Source organism: Salvia miltiorrhiza, chromosome 5 (genome assembly GCF_028751815.1).
Source record: "Salvia miltiorrhiza cultivar Shanhuang (shh) chromosome 5, IMPLAD_Smil_shh, whole genome shotgun sequence".
In the NCBI taxonomy this organism is placed as follows: domain Eukaryota; kingdom Viridiplantae; phylum Streptophyta; class Magnoliopsida; order Lamiales; family Lamiaceae; genus Salvia; species Salvia miltiorrhiza.
Window position 1 is genome coordinate 47,594,727 of NC_080391.1, and position 16,127 is coordinate 47,610,853.

The following is a 16,127-nucleotide window of genomic DNA, read 5'->3' on the forward strand; positions in this document are numbered from 1 at the left end:
TAAGAAACACTACAATTCATTGAGGTCTTATATGTCAGAGTTGATGAGGGTGGATAAAGAAGGGAGGTTTGAGCTTCTATTAGGTGATGATTCAGTATTTAGGGGGCTTTATGTTGGCTTCAGTGCATTAAGAAAGGGGTTCATGGAAGGATGTAGGAGAATAATAGGACTTGATGGCTGTTTTCTGAAAACCTATTTGGGTGGACAACTTTTATGTGCAGTTTCTAAGGATGGAAACAATCAGATGTTTCCAGTAGCCTGGGCTGTTGTAGAGGCTGAAATCGAAGAGTGTTGGAGCTGGTTTATAAAAATCTTGCTTGAGGACTTGGGTGTCACAGATGGTTTGGGGATCAGCTTCATATCTGATCAACAGAAGGTAATTTGTCTATTTGTTCATGTTGTTATATTATATCAACAGACTGCTTGAGTACTAACAACATTGTTCTACAATTCTTTTGATAGGGACTACAAAATGCAGTAGCAAGTCTTGCACCATTTGCTGAACATAGAAATTGTGCAAGACATGTCTACTGTAACTGGAAGAAAACACACAAATGAGCAACACTAAAGAATCTTTTTTGGAGAGCAGTACGTGCATCATATCAACAGGAGTTTGACTTAGCAATGGAGGAGATGAAAGCTGAGAGTCAGGAAGCACACACAGATTTTATGAACAGGGAATACCACAGGTTTTGTAGATGCTTTATCTCTACACATTGTCTATCTGATATGGTTGATAATAATGTCTCTGAGACATTTAATGGCTATATAGTGAAAGCTAGGGCTAAGCACATAATCACCATGTTAGAAGACATTAGAGTTACTTTAAGGGGGAGACAGTACAAAAAGCTGGGGTTGGTGACTGATAGTACTGAAAAACTATGCCCAAACATAAGAAAAAAACTTGACAAACTGAGATATGATGCCAGAATATGCCAAGCCTATCCTGGTTTAGGTGGCAAATTTGAAGTAAGTTGTTATGATGATAGGTTTGTGGTTCAGTTAGGTGAAAAGCATTGTAGTTGTAGGCAGTGGGATATCAGTGGGATACCTTGCAAGCATGCCATAGCAGCCTTGCATTTTATGAATGAGGAACCCACAGAGTATGTGCATGAATGCTACTCTGTGGAGAAATACTTGAAGGCTTATGCATATGGCTTAGAGCCTATCAATGGGGAAAAAATGTGGCCAAAGGGTGTTGGTTATCCAGTGCAACCTCCATTGATTAGGGCTATGCCAGGAAGACCAAAAAAGAAGAGGAGAAGAGATGTAGATGAGAGGGATCCAAACAACAACACAAGGCTGAAAAGAATTGGGATTAGGATGACATGTCAAAACTGCCTTCAAGTTGGTCACAATGCAAGGTCTTGCAAAAACGAAAAAGTGGTCAGAGAAGAAGGAAATCAGGTTGGATTATTAACTTAAATTTGTAATCTGCCATTGTCTTAATTTTCTTACATGATAAATGATTGAATTTTACAGAAGCCAAGAGGTAGGCCAAGGAAGCATCCTCTCACATGCAGTGAGAGACCTACAAAGGAGAGGAAGCAGCGCATCACAAAGAAAAATGCTACATCAGCCATGAATGAAGACACTGCTCCAACTCCTACCTCAACTGATCCTGCTTCTACTGGTCCAGCCCCCACCTTACATTCAACAACACATGCAAATGCTTCCACAAGCACAATCATGAAAGAAAGAAACACGGCCTTAAAAGGACTTGGGGTATATGTTGCTCAAGGGACAGGGAACATATATGTCAATGTATGTTCCAAAAATCATTTCAAAATACTTCCTTCACTTCATTTGCTACCATTTGTACTAACTCAAATTTATTGCTTATGTAGATGTCTTCAAGGAGTGCCCGAGGAACTTTCGTGCCACCCCGTCCCAACACAAGGTCTACAACCAGTGGAAGCCAAGCATCTGGAGTAGGATCCTCCAACACACAATCTGCTCCAACTGCCCCAACAGGGTCCGCTCCAACACAAGAATCACAAGGAACCTAAGCACTAGATCAGTCCATTTTGTGTTTGTAAAATGTTGATGAAACAAATTCAGTGACTGTTTGCAAATGTTATGTACTATTAACTTATGAATACTGTTGTGTTTTTTGGTTGGCAGATCATCTTCTATCAATGAATCCTTATTTCAGTCACTATTTCTTATTGGCAGATGATTTGTTTTTTGTTTACAAATTATAGTGTTAAACACAAAATGGCCATTTCACAGGCTTCAATATTCCACCAAATTCTGCTAATGTCATTACAAAGGTTCAAGATCATACAAAATGTCATGGATTAAACTACAATCTATCTAAACATTAGCCCAGCAAAATCAAAGAAAATGCCATCTCCACAACCTATCTAAACATTAGGCCTAACACAATCACCAAAAGCCCAACAATGACAAGGCGTTGAACTACAATCTGTCTCTCAATTCCCTTCTTTGCAGCCTCCAGAATGGCGAGTTGCACTCTTACCTCATGATTATGCTTCAAGAAGACAGCATTTGAGTCAGAAATCTTGAAGTATTCCCCAATCCAAAAGTTGATCTTTTCACAACAGTTCTCATGTACGAATGAAGAAGATGATGACCTTGGTTGAGAATCAACCCAATCAAAATAATTACACTACAACAAAATTGAAATAACTAAACATTAGCCCAGCAAAATCAAGAGGAGGCGAAGAACTAATCCAAATTAACCTACCGTTCCATAAGCGCAACAGTAAAATTCGCGCCCAGGATTCTTGGTAGTTCTTGAGATCTCTTTTTTCACCGGAGCTTTACAATGGCAATTCCGTGAGTTCATTTCTGAGTGACATTGGCTGGAAGTCGCAGACGATGAGGGCATTCCACCTGATTTGCTGACGAACCCTAGATTGAGCTACAAAATATGAATGAATTGGGATAAGTAATTCATATTTAACCTAAATTAAACGATTCAGTGAGAAACGACGTCGTTTATCACTATTAAGAACGACGTCGTTTAACATATCGGACCGGTAGTTGTGAGGCACACTTCCGGCTGCCACATAGGCGCCACCTCATGTCCAAATTGGGGGTAAATGAATTTTAAGGAAAAATTGGAACGAATTCAAAGTTCATGGTTTAAAATGTAAATTTTAAAGTTCGTGTGCAGAATGGAAAAGTGACTAAAGTTCGTGTATTTTCATGCAATTAACCCATTTCGGGAAACTGAGGATGCTGAGCTGGGCCTTGCTCAGCAAGGACAAGCTCAAAGGCCCCATCCCGGTCTCGATCTCTTAAAAGTTACATCTACCACCTCTCAGATTTGGATCTATCTCTGAACCAGCTGGGGACGCAGGCCTTGCCGACCAAAAGAACTACCTCAGCTACGACGGCGTGGGCGACAACGACATACATTTTGGCGGCGTCGGTGGCGGAATGGGCCCCAACGGCATACTCGACATACCTGGTGGTGTTAGCGTAGGTGGTTTTATCGGCACCACGCCTCAAGGTGGCCTTGCTGGAGTCGGCGGTGTTATCCCTAGCAACATCAGTAGCTTCGGCGGCGCTGGTGGCGGCTTCTCCGCTGTTGGCGGCAGATTTTCCTGGCATAGTGATCTCTATTTTTATTAGCAATAAAACTGCAACTCACACAACGCAATTGTAGTAACAAATAGTAAGCCAAGTATCGTCTCCACAGGGACTGAAAACCGAAATAACCCTAGTTATTCCCTAAACAAACTACCACATGCAGTAGACATGCAAACATAAAAAGAAGAAGATTTAACTAAAGCAAAATTCAAATAGCAGCAAGTAAAATTCAACAGGAAAAATTAAATTATGACAACGACTGATCCTAGGGTAATAAATTCATTAACTAAATCCACATACTAAATCTATTAATCATATTTACCAGTTTAATCCAGTAATGATGAGAGATCACTTAATTAATCAATTACTCTCGCTAGAGCATCAAAGATCGTAGCTTAATAAATTATATATCTCCGTCAGGTCCCAAGATAATCTACTAACTCCCAATAGCTCCTAAGAATAGCTCCCTACGATCCACCTATCTTCGTTAGGTCTCAAGGTTAAAATCATATCATACATTCCTGAATCCGCTAAACAGTTATCTCCGCCAGGTCTCAAACTGAATAGCTACACATGCAAACTATTGATCAAGTAATTCACACGAATTCAAGTACCAGAAATTATGAATCATAAACTGGAAGGTAAATAGGTATTAACAAATAAATCACATGAATTTAATTAACTTTTTACAAACCCTAGATCAGATAAGAAAACTAGCCAGACATATTGAAATAAAACAGAAACATAATTAAAAAGAATGAAATTGTAAAAACTGAATTAAATAAAACTGAATGAGAAATCTTGAATCTTCAATCTTGTAGAAATCCAATACAAGCTCTAAAAACTAGAAAGCAATAATAATCTAAAGCTATGAAACTGAAAAACTAAAGTTGAGAACCCTAAATAGGTCAAAAGAAGACCTATATATAGTACCAGGGTAAAACACAGAGTTTGAAACCCCAGAAGAACTCTAAAAAATGGGAAAGCGCAAAAGACTGAAAAAATGGGGAGGAAACGACGCCCTGATCGGCGACTTAGGTCGCCGAATTCCTTAACAAAAACCACCAAATTTGGCGGTCACCGAATTTCCACCTCCAAGCCTTAAAACCTTCCAGAAATATCGGCGACCTACTCGGCGGTCGCCGAGGTAGTCGCTGAATTTCTTCTTCAAAAACATCAATTTCGGCGGTTAACACCTTTGACCGCCGAGTTGCTCCTCTTCTCGATTTTAGCTCAATTTCTTCGTCTCTTCTCAATTTCCAGGCTCGATTCTCTCTCATATTTTCCCTTAGACATATTCCTCATTCAACATGCTCCAAGAAACACTAATTCCTGCATCAAATTAGCCAAAACTATAACCAAACGTGAAATCACGAAATGATAAGAAATTAATAAACTCTAAACGATCACACAATAGGCACAAGTTCGACATAAATCACAAGATATAAGCCATAAAAACTATGTAAAATGAGTGTTTATCACGTAGGCGGCGGTACCGGCGGCTTGCCTTCTCATTGAAGCTTTAATTGTGGGGTCCACTGAATTAAAAAAAAATAAAGAAAAAATGAAAACAAACGACGTCAACTGACCGTTAGAGGCGAGAGCTCGATTGTTCGAAATTAGGCAGTTTGAGGGTTTAGTTGGCCAAACTTCGACTATAGGGATCTAAACGTGATAAGGGCTTCTATGTTAGGGGCTTATTTGATACTTAACCCTAAAATAAATGTATAAAATATACCCATTTTGGGGTTGAAAGGACTAAGATGCTCTTAAGAAAAAAAGAAAATACCATACAAATCCCCTTTCCCCCCCAAAATCGTAACCACTTTTTTTTTTCTCTCTCTCTCCAGCGCGCCTCCGGCGCCTCCACGCATGCCTCTGCCGCGGCTTCCCGCCTTTACCTCCCACCTCAGCTGCCCAACCTCTCCTCCGCCCAGTCGCACCGCCCTCTTCTCTCTCTCTCTCTCTCTCTCTCTCTCTCTCTCTCTTTCTCTAACGCTTCTCCCTTCTCCCAGATCTGTCTCTGCCGTGGTGCACCACTGTGTCGCCGTGCCTCGCCTCCTCCTCCATCGCCGGCGCCGGCGATGGAAACACCCAATCCACCAGCAAAATCGAGCAAAAGACACCTGCAAATTTCGAGCAAAATCGAATTTAAGGGTTTTTGGCGGCTGCGGCGCCTCCTCCTCCACGTCGCCGTGCCTTGCCTCGTCACGATACTCTCTCTCTAGATCTGCTGCAACGACGCTCCTCCGCCTCGTTGGTTTAGTGATCGACAATTCAATGCTCGATGGTTCAGTGCTCGACACTCGACATCTTCATCTTGCTCGACAGTTCAATGCTCGACGCTCGACACCTCCGCGTCGCTCGATAGTTCAGTGCTCGACGCTCAGTTGCTCGACACACGATGCTGGAGGTGTCAAGCAATAGTTCAATTTGAACTATTGCTCGACACCTCGATGCTCGACAGTCTATGCTCGACACTTGACACTTAAGTGCTCGACACTTCAGTGTCGAGCAATGCGCTAATGACACATAAGGGTAAAAATGTCCTAAGTGGGTATAATTTGTTGTTTTGTAAATAGTGGGTACTTTTTATGTTTTGTCTTTCATAAAGGGTATATCCTATTTTACCTCCATTTTCTTTCTCAACCCCATCCTACTCCTCCCCTCCACCTCACCTTCCGCCTCTGAAAGACCGGCGAGCGGTGCCGCCTTACTCCACCTTCTTTCATTCTCTTCCTTGCTTAAGATATAGAGCTTCGATTTCGTATTTGGGGCGATTTTTGCAGATCTAAGTTCTAGGGCTTCGATTTCAGCCCCTTTGCAAACCCTAACCAAGCGCAGCGGTAGCATTCTCCCACGCCACCCCTCTGCTGCCATGATGTATTTTAGCGGCAGGGGAGGCGGCAACGGGAAAAGGGTCGATAATGATAACATCTCTGATACTACCCCTGAAATCCTCGATTTTCCTTGACATAAGAGGGTTTTTTTTGAAATTTTTCTGGAATTTGAGGTTTTGGGGGAGGAATGAAGGAACCATAGTTTGACGTATGATCCATTTGCCCGTGACCCATTCTGGATGCCAAACAAGTACATACAAAAATCACAAGTGCCTATTGCAAGGGTTCGAAACTTACTTGCAAACTCGACGATCAAAGACTCCAGTGTTGATCTTCCAACTTGTTCCCACGGTAGAGCTCGACGTTGGGTGGCAACGTGCTTCAAGCCCTCTCCCTCAAAGTTGGCGTCTCCTCACTCTCACAATCTTGCTCTCACGTGTGTGATTAATTAATTAGGTTTTAGGGTTGTCTTATTACTTATACTAGGTATTAAACATACCTAAATAATAAGCCCAAAACATAATTAAATCAAACCAAGCCCAAAGGCTTAAGAGAGGAGGGGACGCCCACTTAAGGAGTTGAACCTTTATTGGGCCAAGCGGGGATCTACTAGCTTGAATAAAGTTTGGCCTCCCAGTGCTCGATTTTCTTATTCAGCTCAGAATAAAATCGAGACACAAGTATTAATTTATTCCACTAGAAAATTAATACTGAATTACCTCTTTATTCTTTAGGTGAGTCGGGGCTAGTATTAGACTTAATTAATCCCCGTATTTAAGATATCCAATATCCATTAATTAATTAATTTCTCTGACGATCAATTAATTAATTAATTAGTCGTTTAATAATAAACGACATCTCGAGTGCTACCACTTAAACTTATTATCGTATCGGAACTAATTCCACCTGCAGGGTTTAATACGATAAACTTATTAAGTTCCTCGATAGGATATTATCATCTTGTTATTAGCAGGACACGGTTCCTTATTGCAATATTATTAAAATGAGGTTTTATATAAAAGGAAAAAGAAAAAGGATCTCATGAAAGCACAAAGACGCAGACTATGAGATTGAGACTAAAAAAGAGATCAAGGAAAAACAACGAAAAAAGAACTCCCAAGCCTGAAAGGCTTCAGCACCCTAAGCACCTAACTAACTAATAAAAAGGAAAATCCATATTTGTGTGCTGCTCTTGCAACTCCATTTCATCTGCCCATCTACCGTTGGCAATATTATTCATAACCTGCATACTAGCACTTCTGCCATGATCAATGACAAAGTCTCTCGGCTTATAGCCCATTTCCACTGCGTTCCTAAGGCGATTTTTTATATTATCTTCTGAACTCTGTGGAACACGTGGACGTTCCATCCCCTTCGGAGGACGGCCCCGTCTCTTAGGCGTCACATTGTCAGCGAGCATTTGCATGCCCTGGTTAACTTGCTCCTCTAACCTACCTAGGCGACTAGCAAAATCATCCGTCATAGTAGTGGCCGAATCCTTGCCATGATGAGAGATTTCCGCTGCCGCAATTGCATCCTCACTCCCGCTGCTTTTGTCATGAACCGAAACCTTAATGGCCGAGTTTGAGGAAGTAAGGTCAGTCCCCAAAGCAACCTCAACCGCGCTTCCATCCGGCATCTCGACCTGAATCTCCTCGTCCACCTCCACATCGCTCCCAACTTGCTGAATCTCATCCCCCTTGTCATCCGGAGCCGTCGCCGCAGTTGACGGATCAGGACTAAGAGGCCGCAGCTCCTGAACCGCCGAAACCACCTGGAGTTGTTGCTTCTCTTGCTGTAATTCTTGCTCTTCCGTCGATAGAAGAGCAAAGGAGTTCCCCGGAAAACGCTGTTGCGCCCCGGCGGCCCGATCCGTGGAATCAACATGCTTCTTTCCCCTCTCAACAACTTGCCACTCTTTGTCAGGCAGTGTCTTCGGATCTGATAGTTCAGGCACGCCTGCATCAGTTGAAGAATCGATCTTAGCGGCCGGCTCTACACGTCGTTTCTTCCGACAAGTATCCTGGGCATGACCAGTTATTTTGCAACTATCACAGTAGAGCGGCAAATTTTCGAAGACAAATTCAACGTAAAAAGAAATATCCCCGCGGTCAATCAGAAGAGAAGACGGGGGATTGTGAGACATATCCATTTCAACTAGTATGCGTGTAAATTGCCCAAAGTCGCGCCCCACCGTCGCTCTATCAATCTTCAACGGATGACCCAAAAACCGTCCAATCCCGGAGATCACCTGTGGACTCCAATACTCAATTGGCAGATAGTGAATGCGAACCCAAACATTCGCCAAATGGGAGTTCTCTTTAAAAGGATCAAAATTCCGGGTCCATTTACGGAGTCGGGGATGCCCCTTAGAGAGCTCCCAAACCACCTCCTCCTTTGCAATCGAAAAGTCCGCTGCCGAAGTAAATCGAAGCGTAAAATAACCCTTCCCCAACGGGATGAGTTGCCAATAAGATGTCAAACTCCATAATTGCTGAAGTTCCAGCTTAAGTTCCATAGTTGATCGAGGCTTATCACCTTTCCGAAGCAGCAAGCGCCCTGTCAAAGCAAATTCGAATTCCTTGACTTCCTTAAGATACAGATCCATCGGTATTTTGAGGAAGAACTGATCACCCTCTTTCGTGGGCTTAAGATCATGGAAGTTATGCGCTGCCAGATCCGATTTCTTCTTGCCTATGGCAAGCGCATAAGAAGCCCTAGCTTCATGCACGTTGAGGTTGTTGGAGGTGTTGTTATCGGCTACAATAGCAGGAACGATAGAACCGATCGGAGCCTTAGCAGCAGCGGGCGAGCGCGGCCGACCTGCAACTACTCCGGCAGAAGATCTCGTCCCCATGATCAGAGATCGCTGAAAAGGAGAGAGGGATGAGTAAGTAGATTGAGATCGAGGTGCTTCAAAATTGGCTGAAACCGAAGGGAGATTGAGTCTCCCCTTATCCGGACCGACGACTGTGGAATCCATCTGCCGGAAGGACGGACGGCGGCGGCGGTTAAGGAAGGCTTGAGGCTAGGGTTTCTCGCATCGGCGGCCTCCCCTCTTATCGGTTCCTTATTGCAATATAATCGCATGTCAAATAATAATTGCTATCACCCAAAGTATCGAGTATATTGAGCTTCAAGAGAACTCTCACCCATGATAAATCAAAGCAATAGTCAATATATTATTTACACCGATTAATCCAACTAAGGTTAAGACTATTTAAGTCGTCGAGATCTTGATTCTTAATTAGTCAGAATATAAGAATTCATCTCACTGTGATCCTGTTCAATACACGAAGGTACTAGCATAAATAAATAGCCAAGACAAACTATTTATCCATTTATGCTACAATCTAAACCAGCAACTCGTCCATAGTTGCCTCGATTGTGAACTCAATTTATATCTCAACTTTTTCCAATTATATGATCTTCTGTGATCTACAACACACCATATAATCTATAGTATGGGATAAATTGGACTATAATAGGATTATGCAATAACAATATTTCAGATAGAAGAATCACAGTGAACAAAGGAATCAATGTATACAAGCATAAAGTCTTGCTTTCAGTATACAACCCTTCAAGGAAGACCAGCGACGGTGGATTTTCCTCTCCTAAGATTTCATTCTTCAATTTCTGATTTGGGGGCGTTAGAGTTGCTGGGTTGCTGGAGTGGTGGGGGGAGGAAGTCCAGTGGGTTGCTGGGGATTTGGGGGCGGCTGGATAGCTGGGTATCTGGGGCGGTGGGGAGGATGTCCGACGGATTACTGGGTGGAGGAAGTTCGACAACTTGCTGGGTTTTTTGGGTGGGGGGATGGGGGGTGGTTAGGTTGGGGTGGGGGTTTGAAAAAATAATCAAATTATAATTTTTAATTTTTTTATTTAAAAATAATTTTATAATTATCAATTATATAGGTAAGGATTTAATCACAAATTCACCAAATATACTTACAGTATTAAACACTAACTCCTTAGATTTTGTGTCGAATAAAAATGTATCATATGTATCATCTTTGGGGGCAAGAGGAAGTATAAATTATTTAGATTTATCAGTTTGAATACTTGCGGATGTCATAGAATGCACATTCACATACTTCTTGAAAGAATTGTGTTTGAAAGAAAGCCAAAATGTATCGCAAAAAACAAAACGACAAAGATTGCCAGTTTATGTAATGTTGCCATCAAACAGTTGCAACAAGTTAAACGGCACTGGACCACCTCCTCCACCGCCGCAGCCACCTTAATTGCACCACGCCCACCACAATTCCACCCAATCCCAGGTTGCCCCCTCTAATCTCAGCACCTGCTACCTTCTCTCATTTAATTCTTCTCGATCCCTCCTTTTCACCCAAGAATTTCCTCACCCATTATTAATGTATCTACTGTAAACCATCATCAATTTTTCCGACTGTTGCGCGCCAACATCTTCACTTATTATCTATCATTCACCACCTTTTAATGCCCAATTTCTGCATTCTGATTGTTCTTCAATGTTTTGCCAAACCCTAGATCTGCCCCCTGCAGGTGAACACTGCGTGCGTGTGTGTGTAATTTTTTTTTTTTGTCTGTCTTCTTCATTTTCCGGTGTGATTGCAGCATCTTTGCAAGAATTTCTGCACGTCACGTGTGTGTTTCTGCTGCAAAAACGTGCGGCGTTTAGGTAGTAGCAGCTTTTATGAATATTGTCAAAAAAAAAAAAAAATCTCATCTTGAACCCTAATATGCCCACCCCTGAACGGAAAAAGGGAGATAAAAGAGACGGTTAGAAAAGGAAAAGCAAGAAAATTTAAGAAGCATCCATTGAAATTAGTCATGTTTATGTGTTTGCTTACTGCAATCTTGTCAACTACTTTTGCAGATTCCTTAGGACTGCTGTATTCAGTCGGGTTGTCGGTTAAATAGGGGAGATTTATAGGTGAGTAGAAGGAAGATGAGCGAGAAAGCGACGGCGGTGGTGGGAGGGGCGGAGTTGGGGTATGGGGGTTATAGGGCGGCGGCACCATTCACACAAGTGCAGTTGAAGGAGCTGGAGCAGCAAGCCATGATATACAAATACTTGGTGTCTGGCCTGCCCGTCCCACCGGACCTCGTTAGGCCGTTTCACCATAGTTCCGATGGACTGCCCGCCCATGTCTTCAACCATCCCGCCTGTAATTGCTTCACTTCTTGATATCTGTTGACTATTGGTGTGAACACACTTGCACATTGAGCATTCTTATGTGTACCCTTACAAAAAAAAAGAGATGATCACTAGTTGATTAGGAGCATTTAACTAGTGTGAGCATACATGTAGTTGTATGTGTGTAAACAAGAAATGCAGATATTGAGTCTAATTAGAACTTTCTTACATAATTTATTGAGAAATGGATGTGCTTATTCTCATGTCATGGTTTTTAGTTGTAAGATGAAATTTTTAGATGATAGAGAATAAATGCATGTTATTGAGATGCTAAATGGTTTGAAATAAAGGCTAAAATGCAACTTTTTGGTCATTCTTCCTGCAGTGGGCTACTGTTCCTACTATGGCAAGAAGTTTGATCCGGAGCCGGGGAGATGCCGGAGAACTGATGGGAAGAAGTGGAGGTGCTCTAAAGATGCACATCCGGACTCAAAGTATTGTGAGCGGCACATGCACCGTGGTCGCAACCGTTCAAGAAAGCCTGTGGAATCTCAATCGACATCTCCGTCCTCTACTGGGGGTGGTAATGGTATCAACCGTGGAAGCTCTCAACAGATGCCATTCTACTCTGCTGCTAATTCTCGAGGATCATCTGTTGGGAGCAATGCAACAAAGCTGCAGATAGGACCAATCTCCTATGGAATTGATAGCCGTGAACACAGGTACTTAGTGACGCTTAATAGTTTAGTTTCATCTAGATAATAAGTAAAATTTGTTTGCACGAAAATAACATCATGGTTACTCATCCTACAGCCTTAGGTGAAATGTTATGTAATCATAACAAAGTCTGGCCTATGGTTTTTCGTAGTTATACATGCTCATGATCTAAAAACCTATGCGCAATATAATCTGGTGAACTCTGTTGCCATCAACTTGAGGTCATCTAAGGTGAATAGTAACCAAGTTGCTTCTAACTTGTATGCAATGGGCTTATCCAACAGTTAGCCATGCTTTTTCCTTGTGTTGAGGAAGCTCATGGGAGTGGGGGCCGGGGCGAGAGTTGGTGAGGAGAGAATCTTGTGTTTTGTTAAAAGGAACATATAAAATCTAAATGTTAGTGTATTAGTTTTTATATGCACTTTGTGATGTTATATTATGATAATACAGTTTATTTATGTCTTATCAAATTTATAGAGTACTCAATAAGTCAATTTATATGAAAAAGAAAAGAAAAGAATGCAGATTAATATATAGTGGTCAATTATTAAATGTGTCTTGAAGACATTTATGCAGGCATTTGATCTGAATCTTTATGAGTACATAACTATACTTTCTCTAATCTCTCTCGTATTTTTCTTATGATGGCGATGGGCGTAGTTTCTCAATTGAAGCTTCTGGAAGTGCGGGAGGTCCTAGTGCAGGCAGCGGCACTTGTGGTCTCATGCCTTGTCAGGTTTCTTCTAGCTCTTTGTTGAAACAAGGACCGGATTCTCGATATCTAGGCAGTTCTTCTGCTCAACAATATATGACTCATGCCTTTGAGCCCATCAATGCTAGCTTGTCAAAACAGCAGCAGCAGGGCTTATTTGGGAGTGATATTAGTTCACCAACAACACTGAAGCAGGAACATCTTTTCTTCAGCGAGTGGCCTACGACTAAGGAATCTTGGTCCAATCTCGATAGCGAGGGATCAAACCAAAATGCCTTCTCCTCTACTCAGCTGTCCATGTCAACTCCTAGGGCATCCTCTGATTTTGCTTTAGGAACTGCTTACTCTACCAATGGTGAGATTGATTTTTTGCAGTGTGTAGGAGCTCGAAATCACTAGGCTTCACTCAACTTTTGGTTTTGTTAATGGCAGATGCGTGAAGGTGGATGGGATGGCGAGAATACGAGAGCCAATTGTGCGTGCCTGCTACTTGTTCGCGTTGTATCTTGTGTACGATAATGTGCAAATCATCGTAGCATTCGATTCTGTGATAGCGGTATTCAGAATTCCTTAAGTTGACTGCTTGTATTGTTCGTATTCAGTGATCTTGAATAAATGTGCTTTGATTTTACTAGTGTTTTACTTTGACTCTTAGTTTGTCGATTTCGAGTTAACTAAAAAGTCGAGTTTGATAAACTTGTCTTCGAATGCAATTCAACTTCAGTTTTCATTTTCGATTGAATCGATTCTAATTTCGATAGATTGAACTTGTACAATGTGTATCAATTTTTCTAATCAGAATTAATTCTCGAAAAAAGCCCAGAAATTCTAATGGAATTGAAACAAATCAGGCACTGGGGAATAACATGAGATAATTTATGTATATAATTTTTTGGAATAAAAGATAGGGGCATCTTTTTGGATCTATTCATAGCTCCGTTTTATTCAATATAGCTCACATCTAAAATAATAATAATAAATATTTTACCCTATAATACATCGTCCTAAATTAAATACTCTATGGCCTATATTTTCCGAATTATTTACATCAAACCTTTTTTAAACCGCGAATCACCAAACCAATGAATTTGGTATTTGAAAACTCCAATTTCCTGTAATTTAAAAGATAAGGAGATTGTATTATTTGACCTTAAAAATAAAGGAATACATCAACAAAAATAAAATTGAAATCAAAATGTGATATCTGATCAAAATTCATGGAGAACAAAAACATGTATGAATTTGGAGGAAACAAAGAAAAACGCAGGCACCAAGAACAACTCTGCCGACAGAAGAAGAGCCATGACCACATTGACTGACAACATTTAGAATAGTGATATGTGTGAACCGTCGGCACAAATTTCTGAACGGATTCTCACAAAAGAGCAGTATAACGGCTCTATTTTCCCGTCATTTTTCCCTCTAATTTTTAAAATTTTAAAATATGTAATTTAGGATAGTACCATGGACAGCTGTTATTTTTCAAAAATTTATATGTCAATTTCACCCACAATTTTTAACAGTTATTTTTAATGAATTTTGAGAACCCACGATTTTTATACCCACGAATTCAATTGTACGTTAATACAAACAGCAGCGTGAGCCTAGAACATTAAGCACCAATACATGTGTAGGAAACAATCCTGGCAAGCAGAAACCATTCATCATAGTTACAGAAGTGAAAGGGATCAACAAAGCAATACCATGGATTCCACAACAAATTCATTAGCTTATTTTTCCTATCTGATTAACAATCACAAAACAAACTAATATGTGTATGATTGTCATAAAACGACGTCAGCAGAAATTGGATTATGCATGTTTGAAAATGAGGAGAAAGAACAAACTCATATAGTCAAAGTGCCGTATCCCTATTTTTGAAATAGTTCACTGCAAATGCAATACTTACAGCTCCCTGAATTTAGTTATCTCCTCAATATCACAATTCACAAACAGCCTAGAAACATTTCTGCTCGTGCATACACGCACATCACCTACAATATATATTTTAATACATGAATTTCATAAGACAAATAAACTAAGGAATAAACTGATATAAGATTTAACCTTTACCCTTGTAAAGTGTTGGCCTGCAAAATTGTATTATAACAATTGGCAGCATGTTTTGTTCATTTGTGGCTTGCATTCGGAATGAGTCGACATATTCCTTCCAAAGAGTACAATACATTTTATTGTGACTGTATATGTAGAAAACAATTCAGATTCCAAATAAAGAACTAAACAGAAAATAAAGAATTTTAAACTTGCCTGGAATCCTCAAGCACAAGCTCTATGAGCTTCGCATTGTTCTGATCTTTAATAAACCCCTTTCCCACCAACACTCCAATAATATCTACAGTTTCATATATCTCAATATTAAAAAGTATTTAATAAGCATATATATATATAACACATCAAATAAGATGTAAATAAGTATTTACCAAACAGCACTTCCTCATTAGCATCTTCAATAGCATTTATCTCTTTGAAATCCTTGAAAATGAATTTGTGAATAGGAAATTCAGGATCAATGCATGCTGACATCTGACTTTTTGGGAACAACACAATCCTATATGGATTGTTAACAGTCTTGTTCCTGATGAAGTTGTTGTTTCTGACGAAGAAATGCCTAATCTGAACAACAGCATCTTCTTTCATGATATTTAAAAAATGCAGCACACTGACCACGTGGTATAGTCAAGTGAATCCTTGTGCCCTATAATAATTTATGCACAATTTAGGACACACATAAAAGCTGAAGCATATAATATATGCAGTAAATATAACTTTAACCAAATATATCATTTTTTTCACAAACCTGTATAAAATCTATATAACTATGTAACTAAAAACACTATAACTATAATATCATAAAGAGGGTACAATATTGCAGTTTAGAAGATTTTAAATTTTACTGCCAATTCAGACTTTTCTTAATCTAAACACACATTTGCCTGAAAAATATTGTATATGTTACACATAATGTATTTAATCTCTGAAATGCATCTTTTTAACTTGTGTAAATATTTTGAAGCTAAACAGTAAGTGTTAGGTAACATTAGCACAAAATGTTTGACATAAAGTATCACTTCTTGATGAACTACATCTATGAACAATTTTAGAAAGTTTAAAGGTTAAACAAAAATAATAACTCCGCTGGACCATATGCATTTTT

The 16,127-nt window shown here is 40.3% G+C and overlaps 4 protein-coding genes across 9 annotated transcripts; 3 read left to right on the forward strand and 1 right to left on the reverse strand.

Moving 5' to 3' along the window:
• Positions 1-624: 624 nt before the first annotated feature.
• On the forward strand, positions 625-1,425 carry LOC131026039 (uncharacterized). Its single transcript, XM_057955815.1, has one exon. It carries the CDS (start codon positions 625-627, stop codon positions 1,423-1,425), a length of 801 nt encoding a protein of 266 aa, XP_057811798.1.
• On the forward strand, positions 1,092-2,154 carry LOC130987065 (uncharacterized). Its single transcript, XM_057910646.1, has 2 exons — positions 1,092-1,764; positions 1,848-2,154. Exons 1-2 carry the CDS (start codon positions 1,582-1,584, stop codon positions 2,007-2,009), a joined length of 345 nt encoding a protein of 114 aa, XP_057766629.1. The 5' UTR covers positions 1,092-1,581; the 3' UTR covers positions 2,010-2,154.
• Positions 2,155-10,434: 8,280 nt separating this feature from the next.
• On the forward strand, positions 10,435-13,583 carry LOC130987066 (growth-regulating factor 4-like). 6 transcript variants are annotated; one of them, XM_057910649.1, is made up of 5 exons: positions 10,473-11,064; positions 11,263-11,554; positions 11,909-12,245; positions 12,901-13,307; positions 13,385-13,583. In XM_057910649.1, exons 2-5 carry the CDS (start codon positions 11,335-11,337, stop codon positions 13,390-13,392), a joined length of 972 nt encoding a protein of 323 aa, XP_057766632.1. In that variant the 5' UTR covers positions 10,473-11,064; positions 11,263-11,334; the 3' UTR covers positions 13,393-13,583. The 6 variants fall into 6 exon arrangements, with proteins under 6 accessions (XP_057766631.1, XP_057766632.1, XP_057766633.1 ...); XM_057910650.1 differs by having other exon boundaries at positions 10,473-10,684; XM_057910648.1 differs by having other exon boundaries at positions 10,435-10,684; positions 12,901-13,583.
• A 981-nt stretch (positions 13,584-14,564) lies between these two features.
• On the reverse strand, positions 14,565-15,610 carry LOC131026040 (replication protein A 70 kDa DNA-binding subunit A-like). The gene is made up of 5 exons (XM_057955816.1): positions 15,394-15,610; positions 15,221-15,305; positions 15,020-15,150; positions 14,862-14,946; positions 14,565-14,595 (listed from the first exon to the last, which is right to left on the reverse strand). The coding sequence occupies exons 1-5, from the start codon at positions 15,608-15,610 to the stop codon at positions 14,565-14,567; spliced, it is 549 nt and encodes a 182-aa protein (XP_057811799.1).
• Positions 15,611-16,127: the final 517 nt, after the last annotated feature.